Below are 25,665 nucleotides of genomic sequence, written 5' to 3' on the forward strand. Positions count from 1 at the left end.
TTTTACTCATTCTTTCCTGGTCAGGTCCGTAAATAACAAACCTTTCAAATTTTCTAGAGTGTTGAACAGTTTGTTATTTCCAGACCTGAGCATTAACCATAATATAATTGTTAGTGAATTTTGAACATGAAGGACCGTTCTTAGAATGTTCATATGTTCTAGAAAGTTGTTAACTGAGATCTTAGGTAAATTTTTGTAGTTCTTTTTATTCTTGAATTTTGAACGGTTCGGTATCTATGGGCCAGAATCGGAGAAAAAAGTATAAAAATCGAATATTTTTGCTATTTTGACCTTTAAGAACAGTTCGTAGTGGGCTCTGATGTTCCACAAAGTTGTATACTGATATATTCGCTACAATACTGTGGTTGAATGTTTTCTTGAATTTTGAATGGTTTAATTTCTATGGAGCAGAAACTGAAAAAAAATAAAATAAAAATTGCATTTGTTTTGCTATTTTGACCTTTAAGAACCATTTCTACAGGGTTCGTATGTTCTAGAAAGTTGTTTATTGAGATCTAAGGTAAATTTTTGTAGTTGGTTGTTTGATTCAATTTTGATCGGTTTGATATCTGTAGGCCAAAATCAGAGAAAAAATTATAACGGAAACTTGACCTTAACGATTTTGACCTTGAAGATAAGGTTGAATGGATTTTATGTCTTCACAATTATTATTCTTTAAGATGAGAGCTACAACTTTGCCTCCACGAGTAAACCAAAATTCTTAGCGGTTCAGAAGATATGAGCCTGACAAAATGGTCCTTTTTGACATCAAGGCCTCAGGTTTTTGGGGGCCCATAACCACGAAATTCGAAGTAACAGGGAAAAACGCCGAGACACGTGTCTTCTTATTTTTCGTCTTCCATTACGCTGCGGTGTCAGAATATGATTAATTTTTCATGACACAAAAAATTACACACAGTGTTATCACACCTGGTGCAACAATTGTTATATCTGGCGAGCTGAGACAGTTTCCTCTAATCCTCCTTGGAGCGTCTACATTCACCGTGCAAAGCGTGGAGCTATCAATTTGCTCGGCCAGCGCTGTACCACTCTGGTTATTACCTAGGACAGAATGCCAAAGCTCGTGATGAGCATTAAAGTCCCCTATCACCAGATGGTTACTGTCTTCTAAAAGCGAACTAATATCGGGCACAGCTATTCATCGGCGGTATGTACACATTAAGCAGCTCTATTTCGGCAATACCACACTTTACTGCTACCCCAATACGTTCCATGTATTGGGTCACTAGAGGCAAGCTCAAGCGAGATAGGTCTGTACTGGACAGACTGGTGTATTAGGAAGGCAAGTCCTCCTCCTCCGCTTCTTGTGCGATCCTTCCGCAAAACGTTGTAACCATCGCAACGTAAGCTACAGGTGGCGGTGAGCTTTGTTTCCTGGAACGCGGCGACCATGATGTTTTTCCGACTCATGTAGTCCACAATTTCACTGACCTTATTGCGGAGACCATTGTAAATGAATTTCAGAAATAATGCATTTCCGTCCGTTGAAAACAACTTGCGGTGTTAGGTACTGCGTTTGTTGTTGTTGGGGAGACTGCAAGGGCGTCTCGTATACCGACGACGACGAAGATTCGGACGACGAAGTTGAAGACACACTGGGCGATGTTCTGACGCAGCAAGCAACAACATACCTATCGCTGTAACCCCACCATTACATCTCACCATTGTTGAACTGGTGTGAATGCGGATCTGGCAAACGAAACGGATCCATACTGGCCCGGGGTTCGTCTCTATCCCGGCACTCCCATGGTGAAAAAATACACGAACAAAAACATAATTGTTGAGGTGACGGTCCCCTGTCGAAGATTCCTCCGTTCCCGTTCACAATTTTAGGTGCAAACATTTTTCATCCACGGATAACCCAAATGCCTAAATTATCTAATCTAATCTAAAAAATTTGTTCAATCAAATGGTACCTTTATATGGGAGCTATATCAAAGTGTGGACCTACATATGTTGACAATTTTTTTTGTGGAAAAGTTTTGCGACTGCAGGGAACCTAAAATGTCAAATTCCGTCAAACAATGTTGCTAAAGCCCTAAAAAATCGATAATTGGGAAGAATTTTTATATGAGGGCTATACCAAATCATGGACCTATGTTTACAATTGATGGTTGGGAAGTTTCGTGACTGCAAAAAATCTCAAATGTCAAATTTCTGGTAGTTCCGTCAAAAAAAGGGGCCAAAACTCTGAAAATTTCGAAAATCGGGAGGTACCGTTTTATGGGGCCTATACCAAAACATGGACCTATATTTACAACATTTGGTGGAGACGTTTTGTGTGCAACAGAAGCTTCAAATGTCAAATTACGTTCAGGCAATAAAGCTAAAATTCTCAAAATACGGAAAATCGGGAGGTACGCTTAAATAGGGCCTATACCAAAAAGTGGAACTATATTGAACATTTCTAGTGAGAACGGTTTGGACTATTGTAAATCTCAAATGTCAAATTACTGGTAGTTCCGTCAAACAAACCGTTCGAAAAACCCTCAAAATATCGAAAATCGGGAGGTACCATTATATGTGGCCTATATCTAAATATGGACATATGTTGACGATTTTTGGAGGAGCAGCGTTGTAATCCCTAAGAACTTTCGTGACCTCTCGAACGTCACATTTCAAATTCAGCTAGTTCGGTTAAACATTGTAGCGCGAAATATTTCGAACCGTAAGTCAAAAAAATCTGAAAATATACTGAAATGCTGTTGAGCAGCATCAATACAGCAAAAAATAAAGGAAATCAAAAACCACTTTTTGCAAAAGTTTCTAATTTCACTCAGAAATCCCCATATATTTTAACTTTAGCATATTCCCTAGAGCTGGCAAACCATCGATATTCCCAACATTAGATATTTTCGATATAATATTTTAAAGTATCGATTGCTATCGATATTATCGTTAAGTTGTCAACACCATTACTTTGGAGATGAAAATGGCTGAAATGTCAATGCTTTTCTTGACATTTTGCACAAGTAGTTCACAGAAATGTAAAGGAGAATAAACAATTGCTTTTATTTTATAAAAATATTAAAAAAATTCATTTTACTTTTGCGAAAAATACGTGTGACTACGGACATACTTTCTCACACACACACAACCGAAAAACAGCGAAATTTCTATTTATTTCCATGAATTTTAAGTTGGGGGTATTTGTTCCGATAATATCGGTAGGCAAAACTATCTATCGATATTTAATTTTTGAAAAATAATCGATTTTATTTTATAAAAATATTAAAAAAATACATTTTACTTTTGCTAAAAATGTGTACGTGGGACTACGGACATACTTTCTCACACACACACAACCGAAAAACAGCGAAATTTCTATTTATTTCCATAAATTTTAGGTTGGGGGTTTTTGTTCGGATAATATCGATAGGCAAAACTGTCTATCGATATTTAATTTTTAAAAAAATAATCGATTTTATCGATAGTGCCATCGATTTTTTGCCAGCTCTAATATTCCAATAACGAAGTAGTAATGCCATTTATTTGTTTTTATACCCTCAGCATTTATGCTAACGAGGGTATATACACTTTCATACGGGCAAAATGTGCCTCATTGAAATAATGGTTTTAGACCCCAAGTGTGTTTGGACGAAATGTGTTTCAGACAATTTGGAGTCGATTGAGCAATGTCCGTCCGTCTGTCTGTCTGTCTGCCTGGCTGGAGCGCACGATAACTCTCGAACGGATAAACCGATTCGGTTCAAATTTTGGCTTTCGTAATATTTTACCCAAACTTAGTTTAAGTTCGAAGATGGACTATATCGGTCCACTCCTTCCGGTACCTCCCCCACAAAAGTTCGAAAATGTTCGGAAAATTTGTGCGCACGATAACTTTTGAAGGGAGTAACCGATTTGCCCATCGTGAAACTTGTACCAGACTTAAATAACATTTCAATATGGACTCAATCGGTCCACTCCTTCGGGTACCTCCCACACAAAATTTCGGAAAACTTCAATTTAGGCCCATCTCTCGAATCGCTTTGATTTTTATTTTATTAACTTGTATTCACTGCCCTCCATACGACGGTACAAGTTTCATCAGGGGCAAGTCCATACTTTCTGAGAAAATAGCATGAAACTTGCAAAAAACCCCTATGACACCGTGTGAGGCGGTTGGAACGAAAGATAACTCTCGAACGGATCTGCCGATTCGGTCCAAAATATGTCCCTTAGTAATATTTTGTCCAAACATAGTTTAAGTTTGAACATAACTCATATCGGTCCACTCCTTCGGGTACCTCCCCACAAAATTTCAAACATGTTCGGAAAAATTGTTCGTACGGTAACTCTTGAAGGGAGTGGCCGAATTGGTCTATACTTTACACGTCCTAATATATCTACCAGATATAGATCAGGTTGAAATATGGGCTATATTTGTCCACTCCATCCGTTACCTCCCACACAAAATTTCGGATAAGTTCACTTAAGGACCTAATATCGAATCACTTTGATTTTTGTTGAAGCAACTTGCATACGCTGCCTCAATTGCGATGGTAAAAGTTTTTTTAGGGGCAAGTCCATACTTCTTGAGCAAACAGCCCGAAGAGTGTAAAACACCCCTATGGCACCATATGTTGTGGCTGGAGATCCACTTCCATAACGGTCAATGTCGATCCATTCCTTTTAGTATGTCCTCCGCAAAACTTTTGATCTTTAATCCTAATCAACATTTCTGTCGGTTCAAACACCCAAAATTTTTAAAACCCTCTAAATACATACGTTTCTTGGGAAAAAATTGTTACAATACACACAGGCTGAGGATATATCTCTGTCGGCAAAGCTGACTGATACTTTTTTACTTGTTTTATTCTCACTGTATATTTATTTTTATTTTTTTTTTTTTGCTTACAGAATTTCCATTTACTTGTTCATCGATATTTGCGCATATTGGCGTTAATGATTTTATTTCTGAGCGACATCTGTTTTACGACATTCCATATTCTCATCAATCACAATACGAATCCACGCATATGTGTGGAAGCTCATATAGCAGGTGCTCTGACGGGTGTAATTTTGGATTTCTCATTTACTCATCCAAAAGTAACACCAGTAATGTGTTGAAACAGCGGCAGCAGAAGCAGGAACAGCAATCGTGTCTTTGGGTTGCATGCAACAGTTGAATAAAAACACACCTTTTATAATTGAAACGTAATATTTAGCCAACGCCGCGACCAGTATTGTCGTCATTTTTAAAAACTCAAAATAAATACCAAATCATGAGAAGAGATCAAAGTGGGCATTAACCAAGAATTTGTTACAGGAGGTTTGGAAATGGAAACAACCTCGGACCGTATATAACAGTGGAGTATTTTTTCGAAACTGAGCTTTCATCTGCTTAAATATCTGTGCAATGGAATTGCTGTAGAATATTCCACTCCCAGACGTAAAGTACGGTGATATTACGAAATACAAGTTTCTGTCAAATTTTGGTCGAATAATACCAAATTATGGTAGTCATTGTGCTCCATGTCGTTGTCATCATCAATTGCAATTGGGTTCATTTGGTTATTACAGAAAAAAAATCCAATTATCGACTTTATTTTTTCATCATCAATTTGCAGTTAATTTTATTTATTTATTTCGCTGTTGTTGTTTTTGTTTTTATTTACATACATCGTACGTTTAATGGCCATAAATGATCAATTTGAATAGTTCATTTAATTGGATTTTTACTACCGGTAACTGTCATTTTTTTGTATAAAAAAATTGTACTCGTGAGCTTGTGTGAGATGTGAATGTTAAGAGTGTAAACTTTACACAAATGTACATACATATGTATGTCTGCGTATTGTCATGTCAATTACAACCAAATTTAGAATAGGTTTGTGCTATATTTATTTAAAAAAATACTATTTAATTTTTTCACTATTTATTTATTGATTTAATTTTGTTGCTGTTTGTTTTTGTAATTAGAAAATTTTGACACTTTCATAAAAACATATAAAAAATAGTCATAAATCAGGGACTGAGTCACGTAATTAATTGTGTTGACACTTGTAGTCGCATGTCATAGCCTTTAATGGGCGAACACCTTAAAGGCTATGCAAATAAATATGACACCTAAAATTGGATGAGTACTACTAATAAAGATCCCAGTAAACAAAGTTATTATGAGATTCTTAACAAATTGTTGGAATATGGTTATGGTTAAAAATAATTAAATACATACTTGTAGGTATCGATAAATGACTGATAGAATATACTTGAAGTTAGTTTTGAAATAAGTAAATATTATCCACCATATAAAATGTAAGAAAATAAGATTTGAATATGTAATTATTAGAATTATAATTCATAGCCCAAAAATTGTAAATTTTTTTTTATTATTACATTCTTACAGTAATATTTTGTATTTATTAGACTACTATGCATTTAAATTGTGAAAATAATAATCAAATAAAATTATTAAGAGATACAAATTTATAAACAATAAGTTGGACCTTGTGATACCCTGCCCCACTTCCCACGGGCATCACAAGATTTCCAAGGAATCTATTTAATATGCTTGATATTATTTGCTTTTTACTAGAAAAAGGTCCGGCTGTCCATTATAACATAAGGAAAAATTACAACTAACATTTACATTAAAGACGGTGTATGTACATATGTGCAATATTTCCGAGATATATTATCGGTTCACAGTTAGGTGTAATTTTCCTTATTTTATAATGGATAGTCGGACCTTTTTCAAGTAAAAAGCAAAAAATATCAAAAGGCATTTAGAAATATTTTTGAGCGATTTTTAAGGACCAATGATAAACGACCAATATTTCGAGGTATTGCATTACTTCTTACCAAAATTAGAACAACAACTTAAAGACCCCGTACGGCGTTGTAATTTGTATCAGCTAACAACTAAAAAAACTTGGAATTTTGGTAAACTGTTGGTTTTCAAGTTTTGTTTCCGTAATTTGTCGGACCAAATTTTTAAAGTTTGAATATTTTCATTCACAAATTATGGTCAAATTCACCCGCTAAAATATTGGCATTTGGTCACCTAGCGTGATTATGGTGACACTACCCACTATTAAAACTGTGGAATCCTTGTACATTCTAGGCTATCTGATCGCGTACATCAACATAATTAACATCAATGGAAAGGTCAAAGCTTCCTCTTCTAAATATAACTCAACAGGGCGGAAGGTGTCTTCCAGAAATAAAAATATAAGATACATATTGAAAATTTTACCAATGCACAGTGGATCCACCCATTGGCCAAAAATAAAAAAATTAATGTCAAAATTTTGGTACAACATCTGGCAACTCTGACAGCTATGACATCGACCTTTTTAAAAATATATTAATTTTTGTTTCATTCGAACGCGATCTTCTTAAGAATAGCTTCAAAAGTCGGAACATTTGACTAATATTTTTTGTTGTGAGTACAACCTGTATTTTAAGTGCAAGTAAATATATTCAAAATATCGCGAAACTAATATGTATTGCTAAATATTATAGTGGATTTTGAAGGGGGGGGGTAATAGTTTAATTTTCATTAAAAAATAGTGTTTTAGCGTATTGTGGAATTCTAGTTAGCTGCATATTTTCTTAGTGTATTTTGTAATGCCACTTCGACCATATACTTAAATTTGACCTAAGGTTTTAGTTATGATGCCCACCAGTGCCCACCTCGGGAATAATTTTCCAACGTAGCTCAAGGGCTTAAGATTATTCAGTATTAAAATCAGCTGCCATCTAGTGCCAGACTATTAACGGTGGGCCGCTGCCTAGAGCTGCCCCAGAATAGGGTTTCTATGGATATATTAGCGTATAATTCTGTTATCTGACCACGTACATTAACATAATTGGTATCAGTGGCAAGATAAAGAAATCTTCTTCCAAATTTGTCTTACGTTGGCGGTACGTGCCTGCCAGGAAGAACTCTATAAGATCTATATTAAAAATTTTACCAATTTTTAGACAAAAATGTTGATTTTTTTAATCCGCTAAATTGGTTGGATTTTACGTTGTTTTGGAGATTGTTTTGTTTCCCCAAGCCTATTTTTGCATCATAAGATAATCGGGACCCTTGTTCATGTCATTTTGCATTAACAGCATAAAACAATTCTTACAGTATACCCCCTCCAGAGGGGAAAGGGGGGAGAATGTTACGCTCGTGGTTTCTTAAAACACTCTTCGCAGCAGTACAAAGCTGTAACCAGCGCATTAGCTTGATATTTACACGGGAAATGTTTTTGGCCACTTTCTCCATACAAGTGGATCCAGTGTGCAATGTTAAAAAGTTTTGGTCTGATCCTCCAACCTCCTTCTTTGTTATAAACTCAAACATTACTCATAATTTCGGACTATAATTGCCAGCTACAGGGCCCCCACAAAGTCGCGTAAAATTTTTGTTTTTGGTCCATTTCATCCACTAAATATTTTGCGATCATCACCAATAACAATAGGGGTCTATAATTTCGGCCTGTACTTTGATTATAATTTTTAATGGACGGATGGACAGACACATCTCGGTGGGATACTTACTTACTTAACTGGCCCATTACAGAACATTTGTTCCATAGACCGAACAAAAATGATCTCCAATTCTCCCTGTTTGTCGCTTCGCTTTCTGGAATACCACCCCTTTTTGTCTTCATCCCACTTGTATGCTCCATCGAAGCTTAGGCCTGCCGATTCTGCGTGCACTACCACGTGGCATGTATTCATACGCCTTTTTAGCGGGTTCATCATCGCTCATTCTTATGATATAGCCTCGCCAACGCAATCGTTGCATCTCGACACGTTTAACTATATTCATGTCTTTGTATAACTTATATAGCTCGTGGTTCACACGACGTCGATATTCACCGTCAACGCAAATCGGCCCGTAGATCTTTCGAAGAATATTCCTCTCAAACACACCAAGCACTGCCTTATCTGCTGGCGCAAGTACCCATGCTTCGGATCCATACATTAGCACGGGTAGTATCAGCGTTTTGTATTGTGTTATTTTTCTTTGACGAGATGTGGTTTGTTTTTTAAATTGCTTACTTAAACCATAGTAGCATCTGTTGGCCAATACAATTCTTCTTCTTATTTCACAACTGATCTTGTTTGTTGTGTTTATGGCAGCGCCGAGGTAGACGAAGTCTTTAACTACCTCAAAATTATAGGTACCATCATCCACAGTTGGCCCGAGCTCTATGGACGCTTTGCGCGTCGACACTATCAATTTGGTCTTTTCGCCGTTTACCACCTTTCGCAGATTCTGCTTCGACCTTCCTAATGGTATCAGTTACTTCCTTTACTGATCGTCCCATGATGTCTATGTCATCAGCATAAGCAAGTAACATGTGGCTATTGGTGTAAATTGTGTCATTTCTTTTGACATTTGCATCTCGTATTACCCTTTCCAGGAAATTGTTGAATAGGTCACACGAAAGGCTGTCTACCTCTTTTGGTACTGAACTGTTCGGAGAGGACCTAGTATCAGTTAAAGTCATCTTACAAAGCGGGATGAGCTTTGCGGGGATACCAAATTTAGACATTGCATGGAATACCTTTGATTGGGGGGACTGTCGAATGCTGCTTTATAATCGACAAAAAGGTGATATGTGTCGATCTGCATCTTTTGGGTTTGCCAGGATTTGCCGCAGGGTAAATATCTGGTCAATGGTGGACTTACCAGTTGTAAAGCCACATTGGTGTGGTCCAATTACATACATATTACATATCCACTATCTGTATCAGTTACCAGATTACCTTGCTGGTCTCTACAGGAAGACGTGCCTGTACCAAAGCCATCTGTTTGATGTTTCACTCTTTGGTAGAATTTTCGGACTTCATTCTGGCTCCTGTACATCTCGATTTTTTCACACTCCCGCTTTTTTCATTTCTCTCTTTTTCTTGCGGAAAAGACGTTTCTCTTCTCTCCTTTTCTCCCGATATCTCTCTCGTTCGCTACGCATTGCTACTGATTGTAAAGTAGCTCTATATGCAGCATTTTTCTCTTCGGTAGCAGCACGACACTCCTGGTCATACCATGAATTCCTTTATTGAGGTCTCTGGTATCCAAGTATTTATTTTGCGGCTGTTTGCTTGAGGTGGGCAATATTTTGCCATTGTGTTGTTATGTTATCGGGACAAGATGTGCTCTCATTATGCTGTGGGTATCTGTTGTGATTGCAGCTTACCGATGTCCAACTTCCGTGTTGTGCCTGTTCGCACTTTGTTTGCTACTTTTAATCTGGTACCTTTGCTGCAACATAATAGTGGTACGAGTCTTTGTTTGCACCTCGGAACGATCGTACATCCACCAGGCTTGATGAACATCTATCACAACGTGATCAAATTGATTTCTTGTTTTTTGATCTGGCGACAGCCAGGTGCCCTTATGAATATGGAGATGATTAAATCTGGTACTGCTAACTACCATGTTTTTTGCCGCTGCGAAGTCTATCAGCCTCATTCCATTGTCTGATGTTTCACTATGTAGACTGAATTTTCCGACTGTTGGGCCAAAGATATTTTCCTTTCTAATTTTGGCATTAAAGTCGCCTAGAATAATGTTAATGTCATGGACAGGACAACGGTCATATGTTTCTTCTAAGCGCTCGTAAAATATATCTTCGGTCTGTTTGTCCTTTTCTTCAGTGGGAGCATGAGCGCAAATAAAGCTGATGTTGAAAAATTTAGCTTTTATTCGAATTGCAGCAAGTCTTTCATTCACTGGAGTGAAGTTGGATACCAGATGTTTTAGTCTCCGAGTAACTACAAATCCACTAAAACTCATGCTTTACGTCATGGCAGCTATAATACAGTGCGTCACCTTTAGGTGTTGTTGTGACGCCTTTTCCAATCCATCGTATTTCCTGTATGGCAGTAATATCGGCCTTGTACTTTTCAAGTACGTCTGCCAATGCGAAGACTGCACCTTCTCTATGAAGAGTGCGAACATTCCAGGTGCAGATTCGCAGATCATGGTCCTTAAAACGTTTGCGAGGTTGGTCAACTTTAGAGGGGTTCGTTTTTCTTTTCTCGTTTTTTCATAGTAGGCTGTTTTTTCTAGGGGAGGGTTACTAACCCAACCCAAACCCAAGTTTTTAACGTTCTTATAAGTGAATGCGCGACACATGTTAGCTCACTACCTTTAACGGGTGTTAAAGGCAAAGAGGGACCAAGATAAATCCTGGGCTTTGCCATGTTAAAACCGGTCAGGACCGTTCCTTGGTATCTTCCATCCCCTACGTCACTCCATCGCGGTGGAATATTAAGGCTAAAACCTTCATAGACTTGGACCTATACCGAAAAATTTGAGGTGGAAATTTAAAATGTATACCCCCAACGAAGACTAAAAATCAAATTTCAGCCATTTCGGTGGATAATGGGATGATAATATGGAGGTATAATAAAAAAGTGTCATTCCGTTTGGTACAGAAGTTCCTGCTTCTTCTAGGGCTATATCGGCCCGGTTTTGATATAGCCCCATATAACGGTACCTCCCGATTTTCGATCATATAGTCCCCATATAACGGTACCTCCCAAATGTGTGTAATTTGAAAGTTTTGGACTTCATATCCCACCGAAATGGCTGAAATTTTGTACTTAGTATTCGTTGAGAGTACAAAACATTCCACCTGCAATTTGTCGGTAATTGTCCACGTCTTCATAAAGCCCACATAGAACACTACCTCCCAAATTTCGGTATGTTGAAGGTTCTGGACTTCATATCCCACCGAAATGGCAGGAATTTGGTATTTAGTCTCCATTGGGGGTATACAAGTTTCTAATGAAATTTTTTGGTATTGTTCCATCTCTTCATATAGCCCAGTAGAATTTTATATATTTTGAAGATTTTGGCTTCAATATCTCACCGAAATGGTTTAAATTTGGTATTTAGTCTTCGTTGAGGGCATAAAACTTTCCATCAGAAATTTGTTGGTACCTTCCGATTTGTAGTGTTTTGACAATTTTAACCACATTATTCAAAGGAAGAACTGCAATTTGGTATTTAATCCTTGTAAAGTACAAGACATTTATACAGGTACAAAACATCCCCTGCAAAAAATCAGACAGTATAGGTTCAAGTTTTGGTATAGACCCCATATAAGCGTTGTCACCATTTAAGGTTTTTGAAGATTTAATCACATTTTTTTATAGAAACAAACAAACTGATCATATATGTATATCAATGTTTAAGTCTAGTCGGTATTGGCCGACTTTATGTATTCGAGTTTTTTTTTTTTAATTTTGTAACCGATATTGCTGTAATTTCAAATTGTGTATATTGATTCACGTTTTCGGAAAGAACTACTTGGGATATACTACTTCTTAGGGAATATTTTATCGTTTCCTTAGACTATGACCTAAATTCGCCTTCTGGATAACCTTACTAAATGAACCATGGCACAATGGGGCCAATAGCAGGTTTTCGAGGCAAAAAGTCAATTTTTGAAGTGAACAATTTGAAAAAAAATAATAACGGATTTCGATTGCCAACACTCTGAATCACTAAAAATAAAAAAAATAAATCAATCTGGTAACATCACATAGCGACATACTGATCTGGCAATGGTGACATATGTTCTTATGCATCATTTTCCGACATTCATTATAGAAACATTATAGAACATTTCAACATTTTTATATTTTTTAAACATGGAAAGCTCTTCAATGGGTATGTAAAAAAAATATAGTGTTCACAAATAATAAAAATGTTATGTGTGATAAATGTATTTTTGAGTTAAGATGTTATGTCTTTTTTGGAGTATTTTGCTTTGTTATCCATGTGTTCTCTGGAGTATAACTTTTGAGATCTAGGAAGATCTAGGATATTATATATATGTGGTGAAAGGTATTAATGTGTACTATCATTTTGTGAAAAAATTAGCTGCGCCTATCTGCGCCTTTTCATAAAAATCTCATTTCAGATGTCGTAATACTTAAAAATATGGACATTTTTATGTTTTGGTTGGCGAATAATCGGAAACCCATTAATGTTACCAATTGGTTTTTGGAAAAATTTAATAGACGTATATAATAATAATAATAATATATAATTTCAAAGATATCGCAAACTTTGGCTTTTGTGGCGGAATCTTAGCCGATTTTTACTAAATTTGGAACCTTTTTTTATTAACTTATAACAAACCACAGACAAAACCATGAAATTTGAACATAGTATATAGGGGAGCTATTTCTATGTCTGAACCGATTTCAATATAACTTGACAAACTTATTTGTAGTACGAATTCCGTAACATTTTCCAAATTTTATTGTAATTTGATGGAATTTGCATGCTTGGTCAATCATTTTCCTGAAATCGGGCGAACATATATGTGGGAGCTATATCCAATTCTGAACCGATTTCAATATGATTTGCCAAAAATGTTTCTACACCAAAATCCGTCACACATTTCAAATTTCATCAAGATTGGACATACATAGCGGGATTGGTGCACCACATACCTAAAATCGGGCGAAAATATATATGGGAGCAATATCAAAATCTGAACCGATTTCAATATAACTTGGCAAACTCATTTGTAGTCCAATTCCGCGGTATTTCCCAAATCGCATAAAAATTGGGCAGAATTTGCGTGTTTGGTCCATCAATTGCTTGAAATCGGACGAACATATATACGGGAGCTATATGTATATATGAACCGATATGAACCAAATTTGGCATATTAGTTTCTAAGCCCATTATAAACATCTGTACAAAATTTGGAAGGTCTAGCTTGCCCCAGTGATTTGTTGCCTCGAAAACCTATCATTGGCCCCATCGTGCATGGTTTCGAGTTCGTCTCATTATAAAGAAAGGACTTTAATAAGAGTACCCAGCAACATTTATTTAAAGTTGATCCTTGTGAAGAAGTGATTGAATAGCTTTTTTGAAGCAGTCCATGCAGAATCATGAAAAATGCATTCCGTTCTTCACATTTTGGCAATGTCCGATTTGAATCCATTTCATAAAATTTTCACATTTTAGCAATGTTTACATTTATAATAACTTTTTGCAAATGAAATACTTAATAACACAAAACAATTTATTTTATATTATTTTAATTAACCTGTAATATGATTTGTATACAAAAAAAAAGTAATCATGAGTGCAAGTGATTGAGGACTGCATCTTTGTTTGAAGCCAAAAATGTAGTTGAAGCATGAGTGCAAGTGCAGCGTGGACGCTGTCTATTTTGCATCTTAATCACGTCTTTTGCATAATTCTGTGTGAATAAAGAAGCATTTATTAAGATGTTTTTGATATTTTTGAGTAATTAAAGTTATTTTCTAGCATAATAAGTAATATCATAGACAAATTAATTGTATAGACAAAGAAATCCTCTCACCAATGTTGTTAACATTGAGTTAGTTGACAGAACAACTCAAATAAAAATGCCAATAAATACGATTTTATTAACATATGTATTGTTCAAACAAAAACTGTATGGGGTTAGTTTTTGACGGAATCTACATCCTCAGATAAAAGTATTTAAGAGAGTCCTGATATTTTCCCCAAAAATCGCCTTAGAACAATTTTTAGTTTTTCTGTTCGAGTCGGTTGAGATATTTTGTAGGGACTTTCTTAAATATTTTTATCTGAGGATGTAGATGCTGGCAGAAACTAATCCCATATAGTTTTTTAGAACAAAGTGTTTATAAAATCGTATTTATTGTCATTTTTAATTGAGTTGTTCTGTAAACTAACTCAATGTAAACAACATAGGTGAGTGGATTTCTTTGTCTATACAATTCATTTGTCTATGGTAATTTAAATGAATTTGAATTCGAATCGTCTTAGAGAAACAGTCCATAAATGTAAAATTAAAAGTCTTCAAATGACTGAAAGTCCTCCCTTAATACATGTTAACTTCCTCGGTATCCTCAAAATGCTTGCTTGCAAATCTATTTTTAAATGAACCGAAAAATCAATTCAAAATACATTCCATAGAGTGTATATTTAATCCCTACAACGAACTAATGCAAAGTGTGCTGAAGAAGTATATTAGACAGTATCCTCACTGCACCATGTCCTTGTAAAAATCATGACTTCTTTCACGTAAAAAGATGTAGTCCGAAATCACTTACACTCATGATTCAACTACTTCTTTGGCTACAAACATTTTGCTGGGTAAGTAAGCTAGCTGTTAAATGGTTATATGTTGATTAGTTTTCATCCTGAAAGTATGCAATCAAACATAGCTTTATTATAAACAGATAACCCACCGAAACTGTATCGATTTGATTAGCCGAATTTTACCAAGCACTGTGAAACAAGTGTTTATCGTAATTTTGGTTACGGTCATTAAGCGAAATTATACCGTATCTCTCTCATTCGATATTGAGTTTGTTAAACAAAATCAATACGGTCATAAAACAATAGATATGTATGTACGCATATACCAGCTAAATTTAGTGCAACAACAAAATAATTCATAGAAAATAAATAATCATTAATCTTTTGTAATTAAAAACAAGTAAGCAAAGGCTATAGTTGGACGTGCCGACCATGTGATACCCTACACCACAACCTTTAGGAATTAGCTACGTTCAACAGCCTTGGACTCTGAATGTGCGGGTTCGATTTCCAGGCCTGGCCACACCAAATTTTCAACGGTGACAAAATACCCCTTTGTAATGCTGGCGATATTTCCTGAGTATTACAGCCATGAAAAACGTCTTTGCAAGTGACAATTTAGGACACGCCGTTCGGACTCGGCGATAAAAACTAGGTCACATATCAATAACTTAATATGAATCCATTGATATAAGAGAAGCCCCATTGTCCCTCCCTTGGACCATTATTTCAGGAAGAATGTACTTACCCCGGAAATATTGTACCGTGGCAATAGAGACCGCGAAAAGAACGTCCTTCAAAAAATTCAAATATATCCGATACGAGTCCTCAAACTGCACTTTTCCCAAATTTTGTGTGGGAGGTACTCGAAGCACAGGACCGATATAGTCCATATTCCAACCTGATACATGGCTGGATTAAATAATACGATGTGTAAAGTTTGGACAAATCAGAAAATCGCCTTGAGATTTATCTTGTGGATTTGCCATTTTATTTAGGTTTTCTGTTTGTTTTTCAGGGTTTCTTGGAGCTTTTCGGCCATAATCTCAGGAAGTATGAACTTGCTATTGCAATTGTATTATAGTAAAGGGGACCGCAAGGACAATCTTCTTAAAAAAAAAATTCAAAACGATTCGAGAGGACTCTTAAATTTCACTTTTCCCAATTTTGTGTGGGACGTACCCGAAGTTGTGGACCGATATAGTCTTACCCGATCTATCGATCGATTGCTCACTACGTCTGTAATCGTTCACACAATTTTTCGAAAAAAATTTTAAACTTGGGGTCTAAAACCATTATTTCCATGAGACTCATATTTGGTTGTAGTTTGTATGTATCCCCTTTACAGTTAATCCTGGGGTTAAAATAGGTGTTGGCGAAGCGACCCCATGCTGCAATATTTGTATAATAATTCAATTGGACAACTGAACTGAAAAATTCTCTGTCATGATAGAGACAATTTGTAGTATGAGAGGAAATTGTGGTTCTCTACACAAAACCCATTATATATAAGGCAGTAGGCCCAATATCTAGCAGACACATTATTGCATCAGGGAAAATATCAGTATTTATTTCTCCATATGTAGGCTACTTTGCCGGTATATTCCATCCAGGAATAAAAATATGGACCAAAAATAAAATTTGTATATTTTTCATACAAAAGTAATGGTGCATTTCACCCGCAAAATAATATCGGATCATCATCTAAAATTTTAGGCATCTTCTTCGACCTAAGCCCTTACCTCGTGCAAAATTTCGTGACTATTGAGCTATAATTGCGACCTCTAGTGTGCTTATGATTACAATTCAAGCAAAAAACTGGATATATTAGGCTGTAACTCTGTTATCTGACTGCGTAAATCAATATAATTGGCATCAATAGAAAGGGTCAGAGTTGGTCTTCCAAATATTTTATTTATGTGGGCGGAATGTGTCTTCCAGGAATAAAGATATAACCGGTATATTAAAAATTTTCACACAAAAGTTATGGTCCATTTAACCCTCTAAACATCATCTGATTACCATCTCAAATTGCAAGCATCTTCTTTTTCATATACTGTTACCTTGTTCGAATTTTCGAGGCCATCGGTCTATTATTGCGACCAACCGAGCAGCTACAAAATCGGATAAAAATTATGTTTTTGGTCCATTTCACCCGCTTAATATTTCACAATCATCACTAATAACAATAGGTGTCTATTCTGGTCTAAACCCTCCATTCAAAATTTCGTGACGATCCGTCCATAATTGCGGCCTGGAGTTTGATTACTTACAATTTATAATGGACAGACGGACGGACGGACAGACATCTCAAAATCGCTTTATCTCGTCGAGATATGAAAATTGGTATACCACATTGGGGGTCTCCGACGAATATTTCGCGGTGTTACATGCATTTTTTCCAAAACAAACTTATAATACCCCTTCCACATAGTGGTGTAGGATATACATATTGTAATATGTACAGTGTCGGCCAAAACTAAAGCACCCCTCAGTACATTTTTTTGTTTTTAAACTGATAACACTGTGCCACAAATTGGAACTCAAGGTCTGTGCGGTGGAAAAATTTCTTTTGGAGATGAAAGCCCTTAGTGAGTATATTAAAAACCCAAAAGGAAATTTTCCCCATAGGTCAAGTTTCTGAGATATCGCGCGATGAATTTTTTGAATTTTCGCCTATGGTGCTTGAGAAAACAGCTTTATATCTCTGTTTGCCGTTATTGTAGCTTCGTTTTGAGATTACATGTCTTCAGTCAAATAGAATGGCGAATCTTTTTGTAGAACATTTCATTCTTCTAACTCAATTCCTTTCATGTCCTTTTCATCCTTTCTTTCTTGAACCATAGTAAAATACCACAATATGAGATTTTACAGCATCCAAATATTCCACAAAAATGTTGCTCAGAGAATTTTAGGTACGGTTCTCATTGACAACTAATCGATATTGTCACGTTTTCATTGTCTTTTTTGACATTTACCCGGTTTTTGTTCAGAAAAAACCTATGTTTTGTTTTTCTGTATATTCGTTATTTGTTATGTATTGGTAGGTAGACATACCCATTCGTTATCGCTTATATTGACATCTGGGATGTATCTGAAATATTTACCATATATAGCTCCCGATATGCTGAACACGTTAATGACAAATTTTCTTGGAAAATAGATCCGGTTATCTAATATTTTGTACCGGATATAGCGATATAAAATCCGGATTTTGTACCGATTTTAAGTAACCGATTAAGCTTAAATGTATACCATTAGAAAGCTAATAAAATTGCCAATCAGGGAAACTAATTTTTTTGACAGCATCTTACCTGAGTTCGGTGCTTAAACAAAAAACCCGTATTCTTGAACCGTTTTTAAGGAAAAATATCACTGCCCGTAAATATGAAGATTAAAGCTTGGTGGGTGAAATATCCTTTTTGGCGATGAAAGTCAATGAAGTTAATATTATGTACCCGGAAGGACAGTTACGCCGTAGGTCAAACTTTATAAAATCGTATTTATTGTCATTTTTAATTGAGTTATTCTGTCAACTAACTCAATGTAAACAACATAGGTGAGTGGATTTCTTTGTCTATACAATTCATGGTCTATGGTAATTTAAATGAATTTGAATTAGAATCGTCTTAGAGAAACAGTCCATAAATGTAAAATTAAAAGTCTTCAAATGACTGAAAGTCCTCCCTTAATACATGTTAACTTCCTCGGTATCCTCAAAATGCTTGCTTGCATATCAACTTTTAAATGAAACGAAAAATAAATTCAAAATACATTCCAAAGAGTGTAAATTTAATCCCTACTAAGAACTAATGCAAAGTGTGTGCTTAAGAAGTAAATTAGACAGTATCCTCACTGCACCATGTAAACATCATGACTTCTTTCACGTAAAAAGATGTAGTCCGAAATCACTTTCACTCATGATTCAACTTCGTCTTTGGCTACAAACATTTTGCTGGGTAAGTAAGCTAGCTGTTAAATGGTTATATGTTGATTAGTTTTCATCCTGAAAGTATGCAATCAAACACAGCTTTATTATAAACAGATAACCCACCGAAACTGTATCGATTTGATTAGCCGAATTTTACCAAGCACTGTGAAACATGTGTTTATCGTAATTTTGGTTACTATCATAATGCAAAATTATCCGTATCTCTCTCATTCGATATTGAGCTTGTTCAAAAAAAAAAAAAAATTCAATACGGTCATACATCAAAAAAAATAATTCATAGAAAATAATTAATAATCATTAAGCTTTTGTAATTAAAAAAATATTTTAATATGTACAGTGTCGGCCAAAACTAAAGCACCCCCTCAGTAAATTTTTTTAAACTGATAATTTTTTAAGAAAACGAAGTTGTACAGTTTTTTTGGACTTTTCTTTTTATTTATAGCATTATTATTGGAAAACACAAACATAAGGAATTCAGGGGCCTAATTATGTAATTCGATATCGAGTTGTTTCGAACCGAGTACTCAAAGTTGGGATGACAACATTCGTTATCGAGTAAAATTATCGAGTTATTGAGCATAAATTTGCGAGAAATAACTCGTAGCTAAATTGCCTATTGTAAACTAACAAAATGAAAGACTTTTTAATGTATTTTTGTATAAAGTGTAAAAATTTTTGTTTGTTGTCGGTTTGTAGAAGAAAAATAAAATTAGTAAAAAAATCTCAGCATTTTTTTAACACAAAATACAAGAAGAATTGAGAAAAGTCCCTTGCATTCGTTTGAGAAATAGTAATAAAAGTAGAATTAAAAATATATATACATATGTATATGCAAATTTATTCATTCATTAGAAAAAATTTACTGTTTGTGGTCTTTAAAAATATTTTAAAAAAGTAAGCATTTCCGCAAAAAAAATTAATATTAACAAACTTTTTATTAGGTAAACAACATTTAATAGAATACATCCGCCGTTGTTTACCAATGGAAAGACTCTCTCAGATATGCTAAGCAGAAAACCTACCAAATTCTATCTCATTTATTTTGAGATAGAACTATTAAGTTAGATGTATTAGCAATCTGTTACAACAATGTCAAAAAGGTGTTGTAAACATAGATAATTTTCTTAATTTCTTAGTATTACATCATTCCAAAATTATTATTCAATGTATTATTTAACAAATTCCACAAATATTTACATTTTTTTATTCATAATTTTGGTTTTTAGTTTTTGTTTTAAAATAAACACATTTTTTGGCGTCTACCTTCATAATATTCCCTGCTAATTATCTGATCGATTACCGGTTACTATCGAAAAAACGATAACATTGCTTGAACGTTTTCGATCGAGTTTTGTCATGCCGTTTTTTATCGTGTCGAAAACTTATTCACAAGCAAATTCACGATCGAATCACGTAATTAGGCCCCAGAGTTTAATAAACAAAAGTTAAAATTCAAAAAATCATTTTAGTTTGCAAATATAAGCGGACGAAACTAAAACACCCCCCAATTTGAGATACAAAAAAAAAACTATTGAAATCAATATTTCATTGCATATCCTTTATTCTGGATGACACAAGTACATCTTTTAGGCATATATACAATGTATATACAATTCGTTAGAGTATGTGAGGGAAATTGTTCCATAAAAAATTGTAAAAAAATTATTCGACAATTCCCAGAAAAAAAGAAAAATCATTGCCAAATAATGGGTTTTAAGAATACTGTTTGGTAGTCCATTATTTTAATAAGGGAAAGTCTCCCTGAATAACTAGTTATTCTAGTTGAAAAATAAGCTAAAAACATTCCATTTTTGAACAGTTGAGGCGCAATATGTTTTAAATTTCCATAGGATGGGGTGTACCCTCCACCATAGGATGGGGGTATATTAAGTTTGTCACTACGTTTGTAACTACTCGAAATTATCATTGTAGGATGAAATTTTGGGAAAAGCTATTATTTGTACGTAGGACTTTTGGTATTGAAAGCGGGCTATGTAGGTCCACGCTTTCGTATAGCCCCCATACAAAATGACGCGTGACGCTTCGTCGTTTTAAGGAAGTTTTAAGATATTTATCCCATTTTACCACCGAATTGTTTGTAATTTGGTATTTTGTGTCTCCAGAGGCCAAAAAACATTCCTAAAATATTTTTTGAACTATACCTTTGGGTTTAGCTGTTGTCCCATATAGGTCTTTTTGGAACTTCACGCAGGGATAAAATATGGTTGATCCAACAATATTCGAAGAGCAAAATATGTATTGTAAATATGTTGTTAGATTTCGTATGTAGTATTGTGACCCCAACAATTGTTTTTGTCAATTACCACAATAGTTTTTGTCATATCCAACAATAGTTTTTGTCAAATGGACAATATTAGTCTCTTTTCTTCGACAATTTTATTCTCTTCTCTCGATATTCGATGCCGACGGTGAAAAAAAAAATTTGGTGAGTTTTGTTTATATGACTGGATGATTTTCTCTTCGTTTTTGGAGTATGTACAAAGGCATACAACAGTAAAGATTGGACGTAATGCATAATGCAGTTTAATTTCACGAATAAACCATAGAGGGCGTTTGTGTATAACAGACAATTAACAGAACATTAGTGACCACAAGGATAGCTTGCAGCAACAAATTCAAAAGTAAAGAAGTAAATAATGGATAAGATTGGCCGGGCAGAACTTTTGACACCCTTAACCATATATATACTATTTTGAACTTAAATAGAATAATTAGTTTTTTTTCCTGTCCAGAATTTTAGTTGGAGAATTTTTCGACCACGGATATCCCAAATTCCTAAATACGGTCAGAATATGTATCTTAAAGTGTCTTCAATCGGTCGGTACATTTATATGGGGGCTATATGAAATTTTGAAGTTGAAAATTTTTGGTGGAGTAGTTTTGTGACCACTGGAAACCTCAAATGTCAAATAAAAGGTAGTTCAGTCAAAAAATATAGCTAAAATGGTCAAAATACCTAAACGGAAGGTTAAAAAAATTATATGGGCTTATGACAATGAACCTATGTTGACATCTTCTGGGGGAGAAGTTTTGTTACCACTGGGGACATCAAATGTCAATTAACAGGCTGTTCGGTCCTAAAATTAAGCTAAAATCCTCAAAATACCAAAAATCATGTGGTACCATTATATGGGGACTTATGTTGACAGCTTTTGGTGGAGAAGTTTCGTGAATGCAGGTTACTTCAAATATCAAATTGCTGGTAGTTCAGTAAATAAATGTAGCTAAAACCCTCAAAATAACGAAAAGTGGGAGGTACCGATATATAGAAGTTATACCGAAATATGAATATATGTTGCCAACTTTTGAAGTTTTGTGACCACTGCACAGTGGTTTGTGCGGTTACGGGTTTGTGCTGCTGCGAAGAGTGTTTTAAGAAACCACGAGCGTAACATTCTCCCCCCTTTCCCCTCTGGAGGGGGTATACGGTAAGAATTGTTTTATGCTGTTAATACAAAATGACATAAACAAAGGTCCCGATTATCTTATGATGCAAAAATAGGCTTGGGGAAACAAAACAATCTCCAAAACAACATAAAATCCAACCAATTTAGCGGATTAAAAAATCAACATTTTTGTCTGAAAATTTGTAAAATTTTTAATATAGATCTTATAGCGTTCTTCCTGGAAGGCACGTACCGCCAACGTAAGACAAATTTGGAAGAAAATTTCTTCATCTTGCCACTGATGCCAATTATGTTAATGTACGTGGTCAGATAACAGCGTTATATGCTAATATATCCATATAAACCCTATTCTAGGGCAGCGTTAGTCAGCTACCCACCATTTATAGTCTGGCACTAGATGGCTGCTAATTTTAATACTGAATAATTTTGAACCCATGACCTACTTCGGAAAATTATTCCCGAGGTGGGCACTGGTGGGCATCATGACTAAAACCTTAGGTCAAATTTAAGTATATGATCGAACTGGCATTACAAAGTACACGTAGAAATATGCAGCTAACTAGAATTCCACAACACGCTTAAACACTGTTTTTTAATAAAAGTTAAGCTATTACCACCTCCTTCAAAATCCACTATAATATTTTGCTATACGTATTAGTTTCGCGATATTTTGAATATATTTACTTGCACTTAAAATATAGGTTGTACTCACAACAAAAAATATAAGTCAAATGTTCCGTTTTTTGAAGCTATTCTTAAGAAGATCGCGTTCGAATGAAACAAAAACTAATATATTTTTAAAAAGGTCCATGTCATAGCTGTAAGAGCTGCCAGATGTTGTACCAAAATGTTGACATTAATTTTTTTATTTTTGGCCAATGGGTGGATACACTGTGCACTGGGAACATGTCAAATAACAGTATGTTCGATCCTAAATGTAGGCAAAATCTTTAAAATATTGAAAATCGGGAGGTACCGTTATATGGGGGGAGGGAACCTCAAATTGCAACTCACAGGTAGTTCGGCCAACAAATGTAGCAAAAATTCTCAAAATACCTAAAATCGGGAGTAATCGTTAGGTGGGGGCTAACCAAAACATGGGCCTAAGCTGAGAATTTTTGATGGAAGAGTTAAATCGGAAGGTTGGTGATATGGGGGCTATATCCAAAGATGGACCAATCTTCATAAATGTTGGTGGATAAGTTATATGACTGCAGGTAACCTTAAATGCGGGTAGTTCAATCAAAAAATGTAGCTAAAATCCTGAAAATACAGAAAATCGGGAGGTACTACTCGTATTATATATGTATATACCAAAGCAAAGACCATTGTTGTCAATCTTTGAAGAATGATCACTAAGAACCTTAGGTGTCAACATACAGGTAGTTATATCAATAATGTAGCTAAAATCCTCACCACTTACGACTCCACTTGTAGAGAAGGTTTTCATGGCTGAAATTACTCAGAAAATGTCGCCAACGTTACTAAGGGGTATTTTGCCACCGTTGAAAATTTGATTTTGCTTGGCCGGGGAATCGAACCCTCGACTTTTAGTACCCGGTGGAGACTTCAAGCGTCAAACTACAGGTAGTATGGTGAAAAAAAATGCTGCGACATTCCTGAAATACCGAAAATCGGGACAATGGGGGCAATACCAATAAGTGGGCAGGTATAGCCCTGCTTCGTGCAAACATATAGCTTTCTAGCTAAACAAGTAAAAAAGTATCAGTCGGCTTTGCCGCAAGAGATATACCCTCAGGTTTTTGTGTGATTTGAAACATTAATCTACGGACAGGTCGAATGTATTTAGAGTCTTTTCTGAATTTTGTGACCATTTTGGACAATTGACCTTGCAGCCAATAATGTGGAACAGGATTAAAGTGTTGCGGAGGGGCACTTAAAGGAATGGACCGACATAGTCCATTATGTAAGTGGATCTTATTTTGAGAGTCATATCTTTTTTTATCAGTGGGTCATCCTATAACTTTTGGACCAGTAGGAAAACAAAATATGGCTGTAAACAGAACAACAACGAACAGCATAGGTATTCATTTCCAAAGGATCTTCGAACGGACCCTAAACTGCACTTAGACACAAATGTTGAACTTTTGTGTGGGAGGTACCCTAAGGAGAAGGTCAATATCAGCCATTTTTGATCAAATCGGTTAATCAGTTCGAGGGTTTTAGTGCTCTCCAGCGACTACATATGGTGCCATAGGGGTTTTTCACCTTTCGGGCTGTTTCCTCAAGAAGTACGGAATTGCCCCCGAAAAAAACATTTACCGTCGTAATTGAGGCAGCGAATGCAAGCTGCTTTAACAGAAATCAAAGTGTTTCGATAGCAGGTCTTAAAGTGAACTTATGCGAAGTTTTGTACGCGAAGGAGTGGACAAATATAGTCCATATTCAAACCTGATCTATATCTGGTAGATATATTAACATGTGTAAAGCATAGACCAAATCGGTCACTCCCTTCAAGAGCTATCGTGCGCACAATTTTTCCGAACATTTTTGAACTTTTGTGGGGGAGGTACCTGAAGGAGTGGACCGATATGGATTATCTTCGAAGATAAACTAAGTTTGGACAAAATATTACGAAATCAAAATTTTGGACCGAATTGGCAGATCCGTTCGAGTTAACCACTACAAATGATGTCATAGGGGTTTTTTTGCAACTTTCAGGCTATTTTCTCAGGAAATTATGACTTCCTCCAGATGAAACCTGCACCGTCGTACAGGTGGCGGTGAATACAAGTTTTTACAATAAAAATCAAAGCGATTCGAACCCAGGTCCTAACCCGAACTTTTCCGATTTTTTTTGTGGGAGGTACCCAAAGGAACGGACCGATTGAGTCCATATTGGAGTCTTATCTAACGCTGGTAGAAAATTTACGATATATAGAGTATGGACTAAATAGGTTACTCCCTTCAATAGTTATCGTGCGCACAAATTTTCCGAACATTTTCGAACTTAAACTAAGTTTGGACAAAATTTTACGAAAGCCAAATTTTGGACCAAATCGGTTCATCCGTCCGAGAGTTATCGTGCGCACCAGCAGACAGACGGACCGACATTGCTAAATCGAATACAAATTGTCTGAAACACATTTCGTCCAAACATACTTAGGGTGTAAAGCCATTATTTCCATGAGTTACATTTTGTCTGTATGTAAGTTTATATCGTCATCTGAAATGCCGAAAGACGTAACCCTCCATGAAGCCAAGGTTTGTAC

The 25,665-nt window shown here is 35.6% G+C and overlaps 1 protein-coding gene across 1 annotated transcript in view; it reads left to right on the forward strand.

Moving 5' to 3' along the window:
- Positions 1-6,449, forward strand: part of rho-6 (serine protease rhomboid 6) — a 30,064-nt gene extending 23,615 nt beyond the window's left edge. Inside the window, exon 4 of the mRNA XM_073969487.1 lies at positions 4,882-6,449. Coding sequence (XP_073825588.1) covers positions 4,882-5,091 — 210 coding nt within the window. The 3' untranslated portion in view covers positions 5,092-6,449. The remainder of the gene's footprint in view (positions 1-4,881) is intronic.
- Positions 6,450-25,665: the final 19,216 nt, after the last annotated feature.

Source organism: Musca autumnalis, unplaced genomic scaffold (assembly GCF_047663935.1).
Source record: "Musca autumnalis isolate F117 unplaced genomic scaffold, ASM4766393v1 scaffold_2, whole genome shotgun sequence".
In the NCBI taxonomy this organism is placed as follows: Eukaryota; Metazoa; Arthropoda; class Insecta; order Diptera; family Muscidae; genus Musca; species Musca autumnalis.